The sequence below is a fragment of the Euprymna scolopes genome, chromosome 11 (assembly GCF_053919585.1).
Source record: "Euprymna scolopes isolate OS-2025 chromosome 11, ASM5391958v1, whole genome shotgun sequence".
NCBI lineage: Eukaryota > Metazoa > Mollusca > Cephalopoda > Sepiida > Sepiolidae > Euprymna > Euprymna scolopes.
Genome location: NC_136492.1, coordinates 29,404,611 through 29,426,828, shown reverse-complemented (window position 1 = coordinate 29,426,828; position 22,218 = coordinate 29,404,611). Strand labels below are relative to the sequence as shown.

Here is a 22,218-nt window from a genome sequence, read left to right as displayed (position 1 = left end):
GTAACCCATTCCTTTCCTATTTGGTTCTTGAAGGTCTTACTTTTGACCAGCATCTTTGGAGTCCATGGGATTGAACGTTGGTAGTGGGACCCCACTGTCTGATAACTGGAAGATAATTAGTTAAGTAGGTAATGTAGGTAGAGGACAATCTCATATAGTTTTTTTTGGTCAGCAATTTCCTGTGTGATAATTAGCGCTATGACAACAGAATATTCTTTTCATTGTTTTGACTGTCGAGTATAAACTGACACAGACAACCGAGAACCACATCACTCTATATAAAAGCATGGAAGATATCCACTGATGCACACTCGAGAGTCCAAACAATGTAAACAAACAATTGTAAAAGAATATGCTGCTGTCCTAGCCTTATTAATGAACAAACAGAGGGAGTGATGGAAGCGAGAGTTATAGATATGTAAAATAAGATCAAGTGAGGTTTGCAGTTGCTTGTTAAACATGTTATGGCATATGTGGAGTGTTCACCCCTGCATCTTATCGTCTTTAATGTGTTTTATAAATCTTTATAGGTCAGCAATTTTGAATCGAGCACAACAAAGGCTTGCAGTGTTTTTTTTTTTTTCCATCTTCTGTGGATTCTTGCAGAACAAAAAAAAAGAATGAAGACTAAACGGATCAGATTTAAAGGTTTTCATGTGAAGATAACCTAGATTTTTAAGGGTTGACCATGGTTTACGGGCATTGTAAGATTATGCTAATTTTATGCCTTTCTATTTTCTCTTTAAAAGAAAAGGAAGGGAAACGTATGGTTGATTTTTATCGTTGTTTCAGAGATTTCGTTTTGAAAGACTTGCATTCCAGGTTTTTGTGTTTTTTATATATTTATTTATTTATTTTTTGATATGTAAGTTTAATTTTGTTATTTTATTTCTTTTTTTTTCATATGAGAGTTTTATTTTTTATTTTTTTATCATTGAGACTATTCAGAATAATTTTCCATTTGTACAAATGACTTGAATATTCATGTCAGGAAAAACTACCCTGGGGAAAAAAAAAAAAGGATTATTTGTTAAGGAATTTTGTATTATTATTATAATGGCTGCCATCTTTTTTTTGGTAACTTGTCTACATGGATACTTTTTTGTTATGTTTTTTTTTTTTTTTTAAATTTGGACTTTTTAGAATTTATTGATTTTCTGTTTTTCAAGGATTGATTGCCAGAATTCACAGATTCTGTCAATTTCTCTTGAAATATGTCAGATTTGTGGAAGACGACATGGTTAGAGTCAATGAAATAGTAATATTAGCAAAATATAAATTCAAAAATGTAAAAAGAAAAATATGTCAGTTTATTAAAGACTGTATAATTCTAATGTAATGATGGATCAAAATTGTGATAAATATTGTCATTGTTAAATATAATTATTTGTATGCTTTAAGTACTTGTGTGTGTGTGTGTGTGTGTGTATATATATATATATATATATATATATATATATATATATATAGACACATACACTAACAGTTCAGCCCAACTTTGCTTGGGCCTTATGTACTGTTCATAACTTTATGTGCATATGTATATATATATATATATATATATATATATATATATATTAAAAAGTTTGACTTGTGTTCAGGTAACCTACCTCTAAAATTTCAAGTGTTTAGACCCAAAATTAGTGGAAGAGTTTGGTAGAGTCTGCAAAGGTTAACTCTTTCAACTTTTATCTCTTGGCAGCCAAATTTTAAAAAAGCTTGCCCTATGTCTGGATGCACTTTATGTAAAAGTTCAAATGTTTATATCAAAAATTGGCTGAGTAATTTGGTAGAGACAGCAGAGGTTAATTTTTTAAAAAACTTTGACCCCAATTTTGACCCCTTAACATTTATTGTTTTGGGCTCAAATCAAATTAAAAAGTTTGATCCATGTCCAAGGAACCTAGATATACAATTTCAAGTATTTAGACTCAAAATTGCCAGAGGAGTTTGGTAGAGTTTTCAAACGTCAAATCATTGAACTTTGACCACTTGACAGCCAAATTTCTGGCGGAAAACCAATTAATAAGATTTTCCCAAATCTCAATACCCCTTATGTCAAATCTCGAGTCTGTAGACTGAAAATTGACAGAGTAATTGGTAGGGAAATGTACACATGCACACAGACAGACACGCAGACAATTTCACTTATATATATATATATACACACACAAGAGTTATTTTTTAAACTCAAACAGTTGAGGAGCTACAAAGATAGGAAATGTACCATTAAAACGAGCAACCTTTTGTGGTCTAGAATTTATTTTTCTACGTAGTCACCACCATTCTCAAATGCAGTTTTGCTAGAAATTCAATGATGCATCTCTGCTTCAGATGCACATTCATGACGGGTTGCTTTCTTAGAGTCTCACACCATCAATATTTGCAATAGAAAAATGTTACTGATCATGAATGCATAATTTCAGTCATCGTAACAATGAAATTTGCTATCCCTTCTGATCCATTCAGACAGAATAAAAAATAAGAGCCATTATTTTTTGTACGCTCCTCATGTGTGTGTGTATATATATATATGTATATAAAGGGTGAGAGATTATTAATTGTGAAATTATCAATCAAGTTTTCATAGGAGGAAACATCAAAATCAAATTTATATGTACGATCGTTTCGGAAACAATATCCTTTTATTCATTCGATATTTACAAATAAAACCATCGAGAAATAAGTAAAACATTTCTGGATATCGTCTTCTCGTCAGCATAAATGGAGGGGAACGGGGGGGGGGGAGAAGACACCAAATTTTAACCAGCTTATTGAAGTAAATATAGTTTGTGAATCTAGAATAAAAAATTATTTTTTTAAAGTGGAATCTTGTTTTGTTTATATGATTAATGTTAAATATATGTCTATCTGATACAATTAAACTATTGTGTAATGATTTTTAATTGGTTAAATGGTAAAAGAAGGAAAAATTGTAGGAAAAATAGTAATTATATTTTTGATTTTATACTTGGATAGGAATTTTTTTATAAGGGAGAAATTAACTATTTAAAGAAAAGCTGTTTTTTTATTTTAGAATTTTTCGATCTGGTATAAGATTTAAACAAAAATAAGGAATTATATTTACAAAAAAAATTATAAAATAGTTTATAAAATAAGTAACTTTTGTAAGAGACTGTTTCCATATTGCTTTTTTTAAAACTGTAAGGAGGCCTCTTGGTGTGCAAATCTTCTTTGATAAAGATATTTTTTTAAATCTAAAAGAGATCGTTGGTATTTGTAACCATTTTTTAAAATATCTAATTGCTGTGTAAGTAAATAGGAAGTAATTGCTTTTAAATAAATGCTTATGTCGGTTTATTTTAATTCTAAGATAAATCATTTTAAATTATGATGAAAAAGAGACATTTGTTACTGAATTGTTTAAAAATCTTGTGGTTTCTAGTTAAATTTATGACTATTGTCGATTGCTATAAGTTTTAGCGATTTTTTTTTTTTTTTTGCAATTTATTTTTAATGCTTATTTTATTAGGGTGGTTCAAAATGGTTAAATTTTGACCATTTTGAATATATAGTTGGTTTCATATGTTGGACTCTTGGTCAATATCTGTTTATCTGCCTAAAAAAATGGTGGCTTGCAAGATAGCTTGCATGCTGCGATTTTTTGATATTTCAATCCTCAACCTTATTTTTATTTTTGTTATATTTTTACTTATTTAGGATTTCTATCCACAGATTTTACCAATATGTGTTATAGGCAATTTAAAAAATATTTTTTCTATTTTTCTTTGATCTGTGAATCTAGGTAGTGTAACCTTCAATCGCCTTCCCTTCATTTCCGGTGTTGGAGAAATGAAAAAGTTAAAATTTACAAAAATTTGTTTAAAAAAAAAAAACATAAACAAAAATGTAAAAAATATATTAAAAATAAATAAAAAATTATAAAATTAAACATTTTTTTTAAATTTAAAAATAAAATGACTCTTTCTCTTGCCTAAAAAGGTGAAAAAATTTGTGAATTAATCTTGGATGATATATATGTGAGCTGCAGATCATGAAACACGTGTGCAGCATTAAGATAAATGCTTTTCTATAAAAATAATTAAATACATTTAACTATCAGTATTGCAAAGAAAATAAAACTATATATATCAGTATTTATGAGTGAAATACGTATCTCCCAGTGGTAGCAGGATTTGTGGCTCATGGTAGAGTGTCAGACAAAGTCACTGGAGTTCCGGGTACGAATCTTGCTAGGTCTAACTACACTAATGTGTTGTAGATGGCATAATATATATATATATATATATATATATATATATATATATATATATATATATATACACACACATACATACCTACATTGATACATATAATATATATATACATATACGTCTACATATATATATATATATATATATATACACATACATATATATCTACATATATATACATATATATATATACACACATATATATATATATATATATATACACACACCAAGTTAAAGGTATTCAAGAGGGAGAACTCGTGAATTAAAACGAAGTTATTAAGAGTGCTCAATAAAAACAGCAAAATATTTTTATTTGTAGAGACAAATATTACATAGTCGCTACACTGAACATGCTAATGTTTCAGACTAGTGGTCTGTAATAGATAGGGCTATGGCAACAGAATATTCTTATCATTGTTTTGACTTTTGAGTACATATCCGACACAGTTAATCAACCGAGAACCACAACACTCTATGTAAAAGCATATAAGATATCAATGGATACATGCTCAAGAGTCAAAATAATGAAAAGAATATGCTATTGTCATAGCCCTAGTGATAACCAAAAGTCTTTGTCAGGCAACATAATAAAGTCCGTATTCCACTGAAAGCGTCTGGTTCTCAAAACCAGACACTTTTAGTGGTATACAGACTTTATTACGCCACGAACAAAGACTTTTGGTTATTACAAACCAATTGCCAGAAACATTAGCATGTTCAGTGTAGCGACTATGTAATATTTGATATTTGTCTATATAAGTAAATATATCATATATATATATATATATATATATATATATATATATATATATAAGCTATGTTCGAAACCGGTCTGCTAACTTTTTATTTTTTAATTCATCATGATTAATAAAGTTGGTCTGTACACAGCTATTATTAAATTTTGTACCCCTGAAAAGATATATAAACGATAAGTAGGTGGTGGCCTCTTTGCCTCAATATAACCTACATTACCCACCCTTGCTTTTAGTAACCTGTTTGGTACAATGATAAGAGTGCTTGCTAATGGTCTGAGAGACCAGGGTTCAATCCTTGATCAAATCATGCCAAAACCTAAAAATTGCATTTGATGCTCCTTGCTAAAGATTCTGCACCATAAAGTAAAAATCAAGAGCAAGTAGAGTAATCCTGAGAATGGAGTGGCACTCTCCCTTATAACACAGTGTAGTAACTAATGAAAAAGGGAGCATTTAGGTTATCCTCGACTATAGTTAACCACTTTACATATTTTACTACTCTTAGCAGCTGTGTTCCAAAATTCATAATGATTGATTAGTTAGTTTAAGAGTGAATCCTGTACATAGAAAAATATAAACCTAGACACTTTCCTAACTTATGTATATAATTTAAAATTTAATGGCTGAAAAAACTAGACAAGTGCAAATTTATTTTAATAAACATTTATTTATTAAAATTGAATTCCAATTTTTTTTTTTTTTAAATTTTTGAATAGTAAAATATTCTTTGTCAAAAAGAAATACAAACAGTTTTTTTTCTTCTTTCGTGTCATGCTGGAGATAAAGCCTGGCATGTCCTCAGAGGTTGGAAATTGAGACTGAATGAGGTTTAAATGTTTGATAACAGTGTGAAGTGTTGGTCGTATGCATAGGTTCAGCCTGACACAAAAAAAATTTAATTTAATTTTGATAAATAGGTATATTTATTGAAATAAATTTTCACTTGTCTAGTCTTTTCACCATTAAATTTTAAATTCTTAATATCAAATGTTTCTTAAACAATGGATTTCCCATGAACTTTGTGTGTCTGTCTGTCTGTGAGTTTGTTCTCTATGGACTTCAAAACGGCTGGGCTGATTTTTATGAAATTTTACACGGAGGTACTTTATGTGCTTGGCAATGTTCTTGCATAGGTTTTATATTGGAATGTCTTTGATAAGTATCGATAATCAAAATAATCTGATGAAAGAAGGAACAGGCGATTTTGAATAACGTTAACACCTTACACAACCTAACATTACAAGCTGAAAGACCTGACATATAAATTCAACAGTAGGTTCTTTGATATGACAGGGGTACATTCAAAATAAATTTTCTGTTAAAGCACAATTGCACCATGATGATATTTTCACTTTAAACTGCGATGGGGCCCCAAATATAGCAGACAATTGATTTGATTGAAAAATAAACGATTTCATCAATTTCGATGACAATAGAAATATACGAGTGTGAAATGTTCGTTGATCATCATTCAATCCTGGGCAACGTCTGGTCATCCTGCTAGTGTGTGTGTATATATATATATATATATATATATATATATATATATATATATTAAATACTTACAGACAATAATGTCTTATGCTTATGCTGTCTATATATAATGTTAAGACAAGTAGATAAAGTCAGATAGTTTTCAACAGCAGAGGTCAGAACAATGCATTACGTTAAAGTTAACAGTTTATTATAACTCTTTTAAAGAGACCTACTTCTAGTTGAAGGGAGCTTATAGTTATATTTTTTTATATAAATGAATATTATTACCTGCAGACACTAGTGTCCATTCTCATGCAACCTTATATATATATATATATATATATATATATATATATATATATACGTTTTATTTTTTATTACCGTATCTTTCTGTTAAGTTACATTATTGTTTCAGCTACTTGGCTGTTTTTTTGGTCGTCTGTAGCCTCCTCAGACTTTTACAGAAAAGTTTCTGTAAAAGCGTGAGGAAGCTACAGACGGCCAAAAAACGGCTGAGTAACTGAAACAATTCTTTAAAAGTCTGAGGAAGCTACAGACGGCCAAAAAACGGCCGAGTAGCTGAAACAATAATGTAACTTAACAGAAAGATACGGTAATAAAAATAAAACGCATATTTGCTCTACAACAGTATTGAGCACTTTCTTCAGTTTTTATTAATTACCATCTCCACTATATATATATATATATATATATATATATATATATATGAAACAGGGAGCGAAATAAGAATATATGTATGAAACTAAACAGTATTTGATATTTTTAGTACCATGTTCATGACCAAGGGGGTTTATTATTCCCAGGGAGCCCACCGAAGGCATGTGAAACCCTATTTAAAAGATAGTTCTTTACAGAATAAGTCTGAGTAAAATACTTATAGATTTTTCTTTTTATTTCTTTAGTCATGTGTTTTTTTCTCCCCCTCCCCGCCGATGTTTTTGTTGTTTCCGGTTGTATTGAATATATGTTGTTTTTTTTTCTCAGAGAAATTGTGAGTTGAACTGTTACTCTTGTTGTCTTCTCTTTCTTTGTGTTTAGAACAATCAGCCTCGTTTTCATTTTTCCCATCCATCGATTTGATGTGAACCTTTCCGACTGATCTTTGTGTCTGCCGTGTTTCTTTGGATATTCATGACTTCGTCCATTCTTACTCCACTATTCACACAGATCAATTCAACAAATGAACATTACTTGCATCTTTGAAACATTAGGCTTTAGTTTTATTCTAACATAAAATTATCTTGTCGGATTTTCTAAGTCAGACCTAAATAGCATGAATATGAAATAATATAAATATGAAAATAAAATGGAACAATGCAAATGAACAAATGAAAATACACACTCTGACACATCGTGTGTAGATCAGTTATACCCTGTGTGTGCGTGTGCGTATATGATAATAATAGTGTCCACATTTTAGTTGTTTGTTGAAGTCATCATTGTTGGTGGGTTGATCAGTTCATCTGCTAAAACTCTCCTGGTTTGCTCTGAACCACAACCTACGATCAACTATTCTAAACACAAAACTGTTCTAAATTAATGCCAACTTCGAACTTTATTGACTTAAAATCAGAAATCTTATGTTCAATCTTTTGGCGAAGTTACAACCACACCTGATTTTATTATTTTTTTTATTGAATTTTCACCCCAAACAAGGCACAATGCCAGTTTGATGTAGAGGGCTATTATCTCGGACATAATTTGCAGGGATACTATATAGAGTTGAGCAGTAAGATGTCTGTTCACATTACACTTGAACTTCTGCATGTCAGTACAGTCAGGGAAGCAGAGATCCGGAAAGAAAATCCAAAGCCTAACTATCTGAGGGAAGAAACTATTAAAATAGGCTTTCTGGCATCTAGGGATCTCTACTGTGTAGGGGTGCGATTTAGCTGCTTGTCAGATGGGTCGAGGGTATTTATGTTGAGGGATACAAGGGTTGTAGTTCATCAGAGCACCTACCATTAAAATACTTGTAAAACAGGCAAAGGGATGCAACATTTTGTCGATGGGACAGCGGTTGAAGCCTAATTGACAGTGCATAACCTATTAGGTTGCAGACTCTTTTGAAGCCTGTCTAAGTGTGAGAGACTAGTAGCAGATGCACCAGCACAAATGTAACAGCAATATCCCATACATGGGCGAATGGTGGCCTTTAGAGGTACAGAATAATCTCAGGCGTAAATAAATTTCTAGCACAGAAGAGAAACGCACCTTCTTCACAGCAGCCTTGGCAATGCCCTCAATGTATCTGTTACAATTCATATTCCCTGTGAACATTAAGCGGAGGAATTTGACCAAAGTACTTTCAGGTAATATATCATTAGCCATGATTATTGGAAACTGGCTACTTCCTCAGTTGCCTCATCTGTCAAGAGTGGCTGATTATTCGAAAACTGGTCACTGATCGTGAGGTGTCCTCCTATCACAAGAGTTTAAAAAAAAAAACGTGCAGTCCCCCCCCCCCCCCCCATCATCTTTTTACTTATCTCACTTCCTATACTTTTACTGAATCATTTCCTCACACTATTTTGGATGGTGGGGGTCTTTATTCAGGGTGTAGGGGGTGGGGAGAACATCCATAGTAACATATAGCATCCTGTAACCTATCCAGCACACTCTGCATCTTCTCCCCAGTTGACTGGCATAAACCAGGTCTGACACGTTCACCTCCGGTCCAACTGATAACCCTGTAGAATGTGATCAAGGCTGTAGTCAATAGTGTATTTGGGAGGAGTGCACATTCTTGTTGAACATGTCTTCACTTCAAACGGCTCCGATGCATCACTATATCGACTTGTAGTCGCACTGGATGAGATGAAGCTTTACAGGAACACCATCTACCTGCATAATGGAACAGTCCAAGACAGCTGTTAAATCAACAAAGAACAGAAGTTGGTGAACCCTGCATTAGATCAGGCATGTATGGATATCGCAAGCTTTGTGAAACCCTTTGAAAAGAAGAACTGCAAGTGCTTTCAGCACCATATCAATGGGGTGAATATCTCTTTAATTTGAACAAAGTTTCTGATCCCATTTTTTGTTGTAGGATAGGATAATTCCTTCATGTCAGTTATCAGGAATGGCCTCAGTTGTCCATGCTATACTAAAACGCAATGTACTTGTGCAGTAAATGCCAGGAATACCATCCTCTCCTGGAGCCTTATATTTTATTTTTTTATATTTTTTACATGGGAGCCACCATTTATCAAGGCCTGAAGGCTACTTGAGGATAAGAGTTAATGAATTTAAGTTGGTAGTGTAGTAATTGTTAGTGGTGTAAGTTGGGTAGAATTTGATTATTTAAATCGCTCCTGACAAGGCATCAAGCCACCTGATGTAAAGAGCTAAAAAGAAAAAAATATTTCCAAATCAAAAAAACTAGTCAATGATGAATTTTTGATGCATAGATTTTGAACCCGAAAAACAGCAATTCTTCACTCTTTGTCAGAAACGTTACACAAAGAGGACAACAGGAACTTATTTACATTGGACTTGAAGGCTACAATATTGTAGTTGGCCAGGAAGCAGACCAGCAGAACAGTGTCTGACATGCAGGCAATTCTAGGAAAGAAGCTTTGTACATGGTATCTGCATTTAGATTTAGGCACAGATAGAGTGTGGGGGTATTGTTGATAGTGGCTGTAGCTGGTTGAGTGTTTTTTTGTGAAAGTCCAGCAAGAGGAACCCATAGATTGGAACTCAGACCATGAAAATAACACTTTTAAACAGCCGACATAGGACCTATTGTACTTCCTCTGCCATTGCTTAGTCCAGTTTAGACGATTGCCAAGATGACACCCTTTTTTTGATAATCTAAAAATAAAAATTTTAATGGGGATAACTCATTTTAAATTGAAGAATATAATAGTTGTATACCTTACAACTAAAATTTTAACTGCTAAAAAATGGTCAAACAAATAAAAAGTAAAAACTAAAATAATATCTTTTAATCATAGGCAGCAGCAGGTAACTATAACTAATCGATATAAATAAAACAGTAGATGTAGAGATGTGTGTGTGTGAAAATATTTAACTGATAAACTACTAGTCACATAACACTGAAATTAACAGGAAATAGTAATCATACACCAAGGATGGTTTTATAATGAGTAAAATCTTTGTTTGGATGGATGAATAATGTGTGCAGAGATATGTTGCATTAATGTCGAAGAATGTGAAGACCAAAGGATGAAATAAGGGAAGTGAGAGTTAAAAGGCTGTCAGAAGAAAACCCGACAGGTCCACTGTATATTTTTATTATTACATGTCTATCTTTGTCCTTCCCAGCCATGTTTTTCTTTTTTTATGATATTTTGTTTCTTTTTTTCCTCGCTGTGACACCTCACACACGGCTTGGTCATTTGCATACATGCATCTGCACTCTGTTACAGAGGCCTGTACATACCGGAAAGCCTTCTACTGTAATAGCTTCTTCCTTCAAACTACTAGACTTTGGAATTTCCTTTCTGCTTATCTGACTTTACTGACATGCAGAAATTTAAATGTAATGTGTATAAATATCGCGTTCATTTCCTTACATAGTACCCATAACATCATGGTCAAGGTGAGTCACTGGAAATGGATATTTTTAGAACGCTTCTTGCTCTCCTTGAGTAAGGGATAGGCAGTGAGGAAGATGGTCTTTAAAATATTTGCAGAGTTTTTTTTTTCCTTAAAAATATCCGTTTCCCGTGACTCACTCTGTAGTAGCCCCTTACATGTAAGTGACAATATATCCTGGGGTGAACAAAAAAAAATAATTTCACTGCATCCCAGGCAACACCGGATATGCATGGCTAGTCTATTGTATATTATGGTTGTTTTGTTTCAGTTTTAAATAACCCGAAAATGTTTTATATGCCATAAAACAGGTTAATTAATGCAAAAATGTTTTATATGCCATAAAACAGGTTAATTAATGCAAAAAATGTTTTATATGCCATAAAACAGGTTAATGCAAAAATGTTTTATATGCCATAAAACAGATTAATTAATGCAAAAATGTTTTATATGCCATAAAACAGGTTAATGCAAAAATGTTTTACATGCCATAAAACAGGTTAATGCAAAAATGTTTTATATGCCATAAAACAGGTTAATGCAAAAATGTTTTATATGCCATAAAACAGGTTAATGCAAAAATGTTTTATATGCCATAAAACAGGTTAATTAATGCAAAAATGTTTTATATGCTATAAAATAGGTTAATGCAAAAATGTTTTATATGCCATAAAACAGGTTAATTAATGCAAAAATGTTTTATATGCCATAAAACAGGTTAATGCAAAAATGTTTTATATGCCATAAAACAGGTTAATTAATGCAAAAATGCTTTATATGCCATAAAACAGGTTAATTAATGCAAAAACGTTTTTTTATGTTTATCATATTATTGTTTGAAGTTTTTTCATGTGTGCAGATTTTCATCCATTTATTTTCCTTTAACCCCCTTTTCGTAGATCTTGTTAGTCACACGCTCGAAAAACAACCATCTGCTACTAAGGTTCCTAGCAACAGTCACGTCTCGGAAGACTCGGCTATCTTCAGTGACAGAAGTGTGAGCAAGTCTAGCGACATCTCGTCGTCGGCTGTCCGACGGGTATTCCAGCCCCCAGACCAAGAAGAACTGGCTTCCAAAATCGAGCATTTGCAGTCCACCCAAGAAATTGACCAGAACAGTGTGAAGGCGGCACTGCTACTCACATCTAGAGCAATTTATGATATTGACTACATTCTTGAAGAAAAATAACAAGTGGTACTCTTTTCTGATATGCATTTTACGGCTTTTGCTTGCCATATTTTCCGAGATGATTGGCAGACCAACCTATAAGAAAAGTTAAAAATTTGCTTTGCATGCAAATGTGTCATAAGAGACGAAAATATAAAAAATAAAATATCTGATGTTTCAGATTTCTTTTTTAAATTGAAATCGCTCCTGACAAGGCATCAAGCCACCTGCTGTAAAGAGCTAAAAAGAAAACAATATTTCAAAATCAAAAAAACTAGTCAATGATAAATTTTTGATGCATAGATTCTGAACCCAAAAAACAGCAATTCTTCTCTCTTTATCAGAAACGTTGCACAAAGAATGTGAGGACTAAAGGACTAAAGTATAAGGGGAGCGAGAGTTAGGAGGTTGTCAAAAGTAAACCTGAGGTCCACTGTATATTTGTATTATTGAACTACTATTCTCATGTTGGTGTTTATTTTCATAATGTTTCAACCTATGTAACCTCTGACCTCTATGAAACTCAGAAATCTACATAGACTTTTGAACTTTATTTAATCCACTGTTGTAGATTTTTACCATCTCTCAGCCATGATCAGGTAAAAATGTTCATTAATTATGTTAGTCTTAGTTATTATTGCTTGTAGTAAGGATTGAACCTTCAACCTTAAGAAGTTTGTCACTTCAAACTGATTGTTAAACAATACTTTTATTTGTTGCATCATGTATCTATGCTGTAGCTGATGGAATAAAAACAATCTACCCCTGTGGATTAAATAAAGATTCTGTAAAAACATTAGGCTTGAGTTTTATTCTATATATAGAATTATCTTGTTGAGTCTTCAAAGTCAGATCCATATAGCATTTAAGTTGGGAATCAAACTTTGCTTCTGACTAGCCAATTTTCATTTGTTATTGTTATACCATGTTATTGAGAATATTATATGGCAAAGTTAATGAGGTTGTTCAAACACGGGTCCTGCTAATTTTCATATAAAAGTCTGACATTTCATAATAATTGAACCTTTTACAAAATGTAATTCTCACAGCTAGTTAGGTACTGACGTCAACAAGGAAAATAAGTTTCGATGGACAATAAGCAATATTCCAAAGCTCTATATAAAGATTCCCAAGTTTGAAAAGATGCGCCTGGAAAAGTTGAAGATTTCATCTGCTGAAATATCGGAGTTCAGGCCTTAACTAAGCGTTCGACTGAGCCCCCCCCCCACACACATTCCTGTAAAGTGTCATTCCTATTGTTTCCCTGACTCACAGAGTAACTTTCTCCCCCCACTCTCCCCCAAAATACCTACAAGCGCATTGTTCGATACTTAGTCCATTGTTCGGTCACACTGTCACTCGTCACACCCTGAATTTAAACTTCATCCCAGACTCCTTTGTCAGACTCACCATCCATTGTTTGAAAAAAAAATGCTCTTTCATTTGTCACCCACCGTTTGTCATTTCCTTCCCCCTTCCCAGCACTCAAAAACCTCAATGGAACATAATGTCACACATGAAGAGAGTAACATCTTAAGAATTTACTTTCTTGATCTTGAGGTATGTTAATTATTCAGCTACATGTGAAATGTGTGCTGATGAATTTGCTGCTCTCGTGCACGCTTGACATGGATACAACTGACAATCATCTAAAGCCCATCATTTCAGTGTAGAGATCTTTAGATGCTGTGTGGCTATCTACTCTTATATCTTCTTTCATGCACTGCTAGCCTTTGGAATTCTCTATTTGTGGTAAAAGAAGAACTCCTTGTACTCCTTTGATAACACCCATAGCTGAGTTTCATTCACAGCTAACCCCCTTCCTTGCCACTGACTTATGTTGTTATCCAGCCGAGAAGCTACAGTGTTTTTATTTTTTGCTCATGTCGGCTGTGATACTTGTCAGTTTTCTGAGTCATCTTGGCTGGATTGTATTTCCGGCTCACGTGTATGGGAGAGTTGGATAACCCACTTCCACCTTTTCTGTTGTTCTTTTTAACGTGGATGACACTACAGACAACTCCCTTTCCAAAGACAAAGCTGTCCTCTTTTTTAAAAGTGATCCAGAAGATTGGTCTTTGCGTCAAGGAAATGATTCTTCATCCTTCAAACATGGGGTTTCCTTTAGATTGGTTTTGTTTGTTTACTTGCTTCCTCACGAGGGCAGAGTTAGACACAAGGTCGGTTCTTAATGTGGGGGGAACCAGCTCCCCAAAAAGGGACACTAGTTAGTAACAACAATAAAATATTTATCAGTCATGAAGGATTTCTCCTCCATTAACCAAGACCAAAAAATGAAGGTGCGGCCTTAGAACAGATGTATTTATTTGCTTCCCCACTGAGCAAATTAGGCACAAAGCCGTTTTTTAATGTGGAAAGAGAGGGAGGGGAGAGGGAAAAGGGGACCAGCTCCTGATGGGTGGGAAATGGGAGCTGGATAGTGACAATTGGTATGAAGGGTTGCCCCTACATTGACCAAGGTCTGATATGTGGGGTTACCCCCACATATGGTCTTTGCTTGCATTATCTGCCGGAACAGATACTACGCTTTCATCTTGGCCAAAAGGCGAAGAAAGAAAAAAGGCAACCTTTCCTTTAGAATTATCTGTTCTTGATGTTTTTGACAATTGGATTCTTTATTTAATTGTATACTATACCCGAGGAAGAGAGAGAGAGAGAGAGAGAGAGAGAGAGAGAGAGAGAGAGAGAGTTTGTAACAAAAATATTGAGTAATATTACAAAACATAAACACCAGACCCAGACTTATTGTTAATTTGTAACCCAAAGACTGAAGTTAAAGAGAAGCTTTCTCAATCATTTCTCAATCATGCCAAATCTTTAACAAAAGAGACCAAATTATTTATGCATGTGCACCTGCAACCAAGTTTGGCAAAGGGAAATCACACTGAGTGATCTTAAAGTATTCTTTTGTAATGTTACATTGCACTAATAAACCATTTTTAACATTTTTATCTAACTTTTCAATCTGAGCAGATGACCCATTGTCTTCTCGTTGACACAGTGCAAGTAATTGGCACTTTTTAAAAATTATTTCTTTTTACTTCAAATCACCTGAAACAAGGCCATTTCCAGTAAAATGTAAGAGGTTACCGTGATTTAGGGGTCATACCTACAAGGATATTCTACATGAGGAGTTGTGCAATGAAATGTCTGTCCACTTAAATTTCTACGTGTTGGTACAGCCTGAGAAATGATGAGCAGGGAGAGAATTCCAAAGGCGAGAAGTTTGAGGAAAAAGGATAAAACAGAAAGCTTTGTGGTGTCCGGAAGATTTTTATGGAGAACGAGTTTGATTTTGCCGTTACATTTGGTTCGGCCAAAACTAGTTACATTAAGGAGTCATCTGTGCCGCAAGTTCATCATTTCATCTTGTGAAACAGGTGCAGAGATGCAACATTCCAGTGATTGGACAAGGGCTGGTAATGAGTAGGGCTGTGACAACAGCATATTCTTTTCATTGTTTTGACTCTTGACTATCCATTAATATCTTGTATGTTTTTATATAGACTGATGTGATTCTTGGTTGATTGACTGTGTCTTTCTGACGTAAGATGTATAGTAAAAACATACTGAATTTTCAAGAGTCTACAACAATTTGAAATGTCTGTACAAAAAAGTCTAGAAACTTATTGACGGCACCTCGTATATTCACCCCAAACAAAGCACATTGCCACTAAAACATAAAGGTCTACTGAGAATTAAGGATCAGATTTATAGGGGCACCCTAAGTGAGGAGTTGTACAGTAAGATGTTTACATTGCATTTTAATTTCTGAATGTTGGTACTATAGGGAGAGAATTCCAAAGGCAAGCAAATCGAAGAAAGAAACTATTAGAGTCGGAAGCTTTCTAGTATGTGGATACTTCTGCAGTGAAGGGGTGGGATTGTTGAGTTGAGTTGGGAGTATTTGCATTGGGGGGGGGGACACAGGTGCAACAAGTTCGTTAACTCCTCATGGAATTTTACACTTTTTTGCTTAATTTAACCTTATGGGAAAATACTGTTTTAAACATTATTTTTATACATCCACACTGAAACTTGCTACAAAACTTTCCTTTGGTTCTGTAGTCAGCAATGAAAAGAAATCCGACAATTGCTTGATTGTATCATTGTTTCATTCTGTTGCAGCATTGCAAAGTTATGCATTAAGTAATGTTCTCATCATCCTATCCACAGAGGGATAGATAAATGAAGACAGATCTTCGAGAAACGATGTTCAAACCCAATCAGCTTGACTGCCAGAGAAAGCCATTTCACAGTTGTTAAATGAAACAGATTTTCACCTAGGAAAAGCATATTGAGAGGGGAAGTAACTCTTTGCTCAGGGATTATCTCCCTAGTTTCAAAGAGAGTTGGAGAAGAGTTATGTCCTTTGCATATTCCAGAGAGTAGACATTTTCTTTTCCAAACCTAACAAGCACACTTGTAGGGGTGATTTATAGAGTTTAGTTTTACTGGTAGTTTAAAATCAATAAGTATTTCTTTTTTTTTTATTGCTACCAGCAGTGGAAGATTTTGTTTTAAACAAAATCAAATAAAAAAAGATAAAGGAATCGTTTTTGGCATCGGAAAGTAGACACACATTATTCCAAATCCGATACTGATTCTGATATTCCAGATACTTCCGATTTTACTGATTTCGATTCTGATTAATCGTCTCAATACTAATTTGTATGGAAGCATTTTATTCAATTCTTTCTTTATATTTGTTTCATATTTCACATTAACCATTATGACACATCAACTGGTGACAAGGAATAGATAAACAAAGAAAAAAAGAACCACTTGTTACTAGACAAAAAAAACTACATCTTGCTAATGGGGAGGTGACGGTGATTAAGTGGTTAATACTAAGTTCAAATCCACTTCATTCCACAGAAACGCTTTCACTTAGATCCCTAAGTTTGCAACCTTCATGTGGTCTCTTCTATAAGTATCCAATGTTTTTCTAGAAAGAATTCTAACTAGAACGATATCAGGGAAACAAATGCCAACAATAAAATCATCTGATTTGTTCAAAATGAATAATGCTGATGATGATGACGACAACAGTAACCGCAGCAACAGCATCCAGATTCCTCTATCACTTTGGTCCAATAGCTAAATCTACAATGCACAAGATCGTCAATCTTTCATTGTCCCGCAAGCATGGCGAGTAACAGATGTCACACCAGTCCCTAAAATGAGACAAGAATCTAGAAAGCTACAGGTGAATCTCACTAACCTCAATGGCAGGAAAGATGGAGTGACTTGCCACAAACCACCTATGATTCATTGCTGAAACTAGCAATATCCTTACACAAAACAAAGTGGGCTTCCATTCTAATAGCAGCACTGAAGACCAGCTGCTCCATCTATCACAGTTTATTAGTAATGGTTTCTAGAGCAAATTGATGAACAAGACTGTGCTAGCCCTGATTGATTACTCTTGAGTCTATGGCATGATACACTCTTCCTGAAGATGCAAATGATAGATACAGGTTTGATTCTTCAACCTTCTCACCTGGGTAACCTATGAAGGTGGAAAGAGCAAGACTGTCACGCTAAAACAAGGAGTTCCATAGGGATCGGATCTCTCTCCACTTCTATTCCTATTTTATATCAATAACCTGTCTACCTCCATTCAAACCTCACAGGTTAGTCTGTCTGTGGATGATGTTGCTGTCTAGGTCCAAGATGCAGATCTACAGCAAGCAGAATGTCAGCTACAGCAGGGGCTCAATAAAATCAAAGAATGAAGCAAGAAGTGTAAAATGGAACCTTCAGTCCAAAAGTCAGTGTTCCTTCTTCAGTACAAATATCCATGAGGTGCAATAGCCATGAGTCATCACATTGAATGATCATCTCCTACGATATATTGCCACTTATAAGTTCCTTGGAGTAACATATGACCATCAGCTCACCTCACATGCAACTACTATTGGTGGGAAAATGTGGTAGCAAGTAGGGGCATTGACATATCTGGTGGTCACTGATTGAGGCTATGACAAAATAACGTTATGGTTCATGTGTATTGCCAATGTGTATTATGCAGCAGTAGCATAACTATGCTAGGCCTCAGAGTCTAGGATGGAAAAACTAGAAATTTGTCAACATCTTGCAGGCTGAGTGATAACGAAGTAAAAAAAATGATGACCCTGGATGAATCGATTTTGGTTGAGGTTAACCTTCCCACTATAAGGACGAGCCACCCAGGTGAATACCACAGTCCTGGAGAATTGTGGCAACAGCTAGAAAATCCACACTACCAGATAGCCATCAAGGATGTCCAACTGCTTACAAAGAAGGTGTGTGCAACCACTATCTTCACCAGAACTTCTCTCTTTCTGGATAGAGACAGGTAATCAAATCTTCAAAATGACCAGGAGAAAGTCTGAAGAATTGGAAGCCAGCAAGAAATAGACCTTACAAAAACTGGACGATAGCTACGACAACTTTGACCTTATCATTTATACAGAGTGGTCAGCAATGAGCCATTAATGCAAATAGTGGTAGTGGAATCATCGTCACCACAGGTCATCCAAGTGACCTCCAGGTCCACCGCTCTTTCACCATGTCAACTGTCAGATGGTGCTCCTCTTTTCAAACAGAGATCAAGGCACTCAAGAAGGCTCTTGAATCATCCTTGCTGAAAAAAATCCTTCAAAAAACCAAAATGTTCAACAGTTCTGCAACACCTCCAGTTTTTACTTGAATTCATTCTGCAACGATGATGAGCAACAAAATGTCTCATTCCTCTCTGACCTTCATGCATGAAGGTGTCAGTAACCTTTACTTGGTGTCTTAGCAATTGTGATATAATTAGTAATGAACTGACTGATGTCCAAGTCAAAAAGGGGTCTGCTACAAACCAGGCTGAGATTGACTATCATTATGTGTTGGCCAAAGTGGCCGTAAGAGGAATAACCAGAGGCAACCCCGTATCTTATGATAGAATTAAACACATCTATGGTGATCGAGGGAAGAAGCTTGACCATTTGGCAGAGACGAAATTAAGCAGAAAAAGTAGGTGACACTGAGCCGTCTGTGAAGTGGTCACCATCTGGAATTGAAGTACCGGTTCTCCAAAATCAACTGGGCGGTGTGAGAGAAGAGACCATCTTCCAGCTGAACTGCCCGGTTATCTGGGAGAAGTGGACCTCCACATTGAATCTTCACGATGTGTCTAAACAACTAATCCCAGCCAGTCTCGTACTACTACTATTACTACTACTACTACTACTACTACTACTACAAGAATAATGGCGGCAGCAATGTCTCTTAAAACTAACGTCATATCCTGGCATGTATCCATAATTCTAATCTTTCTCTTTCTTTGGAGGGGACAACTTATGACCCTTCACCGCTAACACTGGGGCTTGCCTTTTCCCCTTTCCATGGGTTGACGGCCACGAGGGTTTAGCTGCTACCACCTCCACCTTCCTCTCCTCGGCGTCAAACCTTTGCTGTAAGTTTTTCCTTTATTTCGTTTCCACATTGAGATTAATTTCTTACTTTCTATTTCATTAGTATTTTGGACTTATTCAATTTCGAGGTATTTTTAAGCATTTTCTGCTTTCCCCTTCCACACTAAACTTCACGCTAATTCTATTTTATTCTTTCTTTCTGTTTTCAGTTTTGACCTCCTTCATTTTTAATAAACCTGTTGATTCAACGACAAACTGTCTTCAGAGTTTTAAATTTGGAAAAGTGTTTACACTTTCCGTCATAGGACTTAAAACATTCTAGACAATGGAGCATGTGGTCTATTTGGGACGGAATATACCTTCAGCCAATCTTGCAACATTTTCACAATATATCCACATGCGTTTGGCTTACCAACGAGAACAAGGTCAAATAATAAATGAATCGCGACAAGACTGCAAACCTTATAAAAGATATGTTGCTGCATCTCTCCAGAGACGATTTTTATAGTCACGTTACAAGCTAATTGATGACATTAAAAATATAACATTTTAATTATTAATAAATCTGCCAAGGCTATTATCAGTTATAAACTACTAGCAATGGGTGCCCGGCATTGCCCGGAGGTGTATGCTGAGCAAAAAAAAAAACAAAAAAAAAAACGGTAATTTTTTTTAACTTTGACCCTTATTATAACCCCTTAATATTTATTGTTTGGGGCTCAAATCAAGTTATTAAGTTAAATCCATGTCCAAGAAACCTATATCTAAAATTTCAAGTGTTTAGACCCAAAATTGTCGGAGGAGTTTGGTAGAGTTCTCAAAGGTCAAATCGTTGAAATTTGACGCCTTAACAGCCAAATTTCTGGCCGAAACCCGATCACATCGATTTTCCCAAATCTCAGTACCCTGTATATCAAATTTCGAGTCTGTAGACTAAAAATTGACAGAGTTATTGCATAGGGAAATGTACACAGACACACACACACACACACACACACACACACACACATGTTCACTTTTATAGATATATAGATTCCTCTCCGAGAGTGTACAAAAACGTGCACACTGCATAATAAATGCATATTTAAATAAAAAAGAGTGCGGATTCTGTTGTGCTGATTGTGAATTTTTGTTTGGGTGAATTTAGTGCACAAGTTTTGATCATCTGCTTGTTGACATTTTCTGAAACAATGCTTCATAGTGTCAAGAAGTTTTGTTTTGATGAAAATCGCACCAGACAAGGCATGAAGCCACTTGATGTAAGAAGCTAAAAAAATACTACTGTGCAATCAAAAATTAAACCAGTAATGAGTTTTAAATGGATAGATTGCGACCTTAAAAGCAACAATTCTTCCCTCTTTGTCAGAAACATAGCATATGGAATGTGAGGACTAAAGGACAATATAAGGAAAGTGAAAGTTTAAAGCATACTCAACGTCCACTTTCTATTTTTATGTTGGAATAAGCAAAACAGTTTCTTTGTGTTCACATCATCGAATGTACATGATATAACTGGAAAAAAGATAACATCCTGTTGGGTCACCCATCGAACTCGGGTGATAAACGGCATCTTCATGATGAGACATTAGATCACCAACGTTAAGCAATGCTCAGTCTGGCCAGTATCAGTTGGGTGGTGATTTGGGTATACTAGGTGCTGTATGTATTTAGGTATGCATGTATGAAGGTGCTAAACACCTCTGCCTTACACGGTTTCATACCCTTAGGCAAGGTGTAGCACCTGTTATCATCTCTCTGATATTTTTGAGTTACCATACACAGGGGTAAATTTTTTTTTTTTACATAGGAGTCACCACTTATCAAGGCCGACATGCCACTCAAGGATAAGGGTTAAAAGCTCCTCAGCTGTGGGGAAGGGAAGGTAATCCATCTAGGAGAAGGAAACAGACGAAAAATCAAAATTGGATAGAAAAAAGTCTGTTAACCCTGTAAGGCAATCTTTTACTGATGGTGTCATAAAGCAAGCTCTTGCTTCCAATTTGTCATGAGGCAGCATGGAAGTAGTAAGGCTTAAAAAACTGTCACAAGAATGTTCATATCAGTGCGTAATCTAGTATGACTTGAATGCCTATTGGAGAGAACTTAAATGCATTGTGGGAGAGAATTTGAATGCTGACTAGACACTCGAGGAGAGTGTCTAATGTCTATCTGTACAAGGGTTTATCGGGACAACGTGGCATGAGCATACTTTTCCCTAGAAGTAAACCCTGACGAAATATTCAAGTATTCGCAGCACAAATAAGATCCCCTCAGCATTGCTAACCAATACTAACTTTTCCGAAGAACTAGCCTGGGTGCTCGATGTTGCCTGGGTGTTTGGAGGTGTGTGTGTTGAGCAAAAAAAAAAAAAGTGGTAGTAGGCAGGCAGGCTCGAACCCATACTATGAAGGAGGAAAAGAACGTGAAAAAAAAAAGTATGATGTGTTTGTTGTTGCATTCATTGCCAAACCGGAAGTGACATAGGTTTAAATTAAGTCTAGACAATCGAAAAGAGGGGATGACTTTTGAATATATTGGTGAAAAAAGCGACTCTTCCCTGTAGAAAACTGTCC

At 34.9% G+C, this 22,218-nt stretch overlaps 1 protein-coding gene across 2 annotated transcripts in view; it reads left to right on the top strand.

Moving 5' to 3' along the window:
• The window catches only part of LOC145287817 (uncharacterized protein C5orf34 homolog), a 94,006-nt gene extending 78,818 nt beyond the window's left edge, over positions 1-15,188 (top strand). Inside the window, exon 13 of one of the 2 annotated variants that reach the window (XM_080135677.1) lies at positions 11,950-15,188. In XM_080135677.1, the coding sequence (XP_079991803.1) occupies positions 11,950-12,239 (290 nt within the window). In that variant the 3' untranslated portion in view covers positions 12,240-15,188. The remainder of the gene's footprint in view (positions 1-11,949) is intronic. The other variant, XM_080135678.1, reaches the window with a different exon arrangement.
• Positions 15,189-22,218: the final 7,030 nt, after the last annotated feature.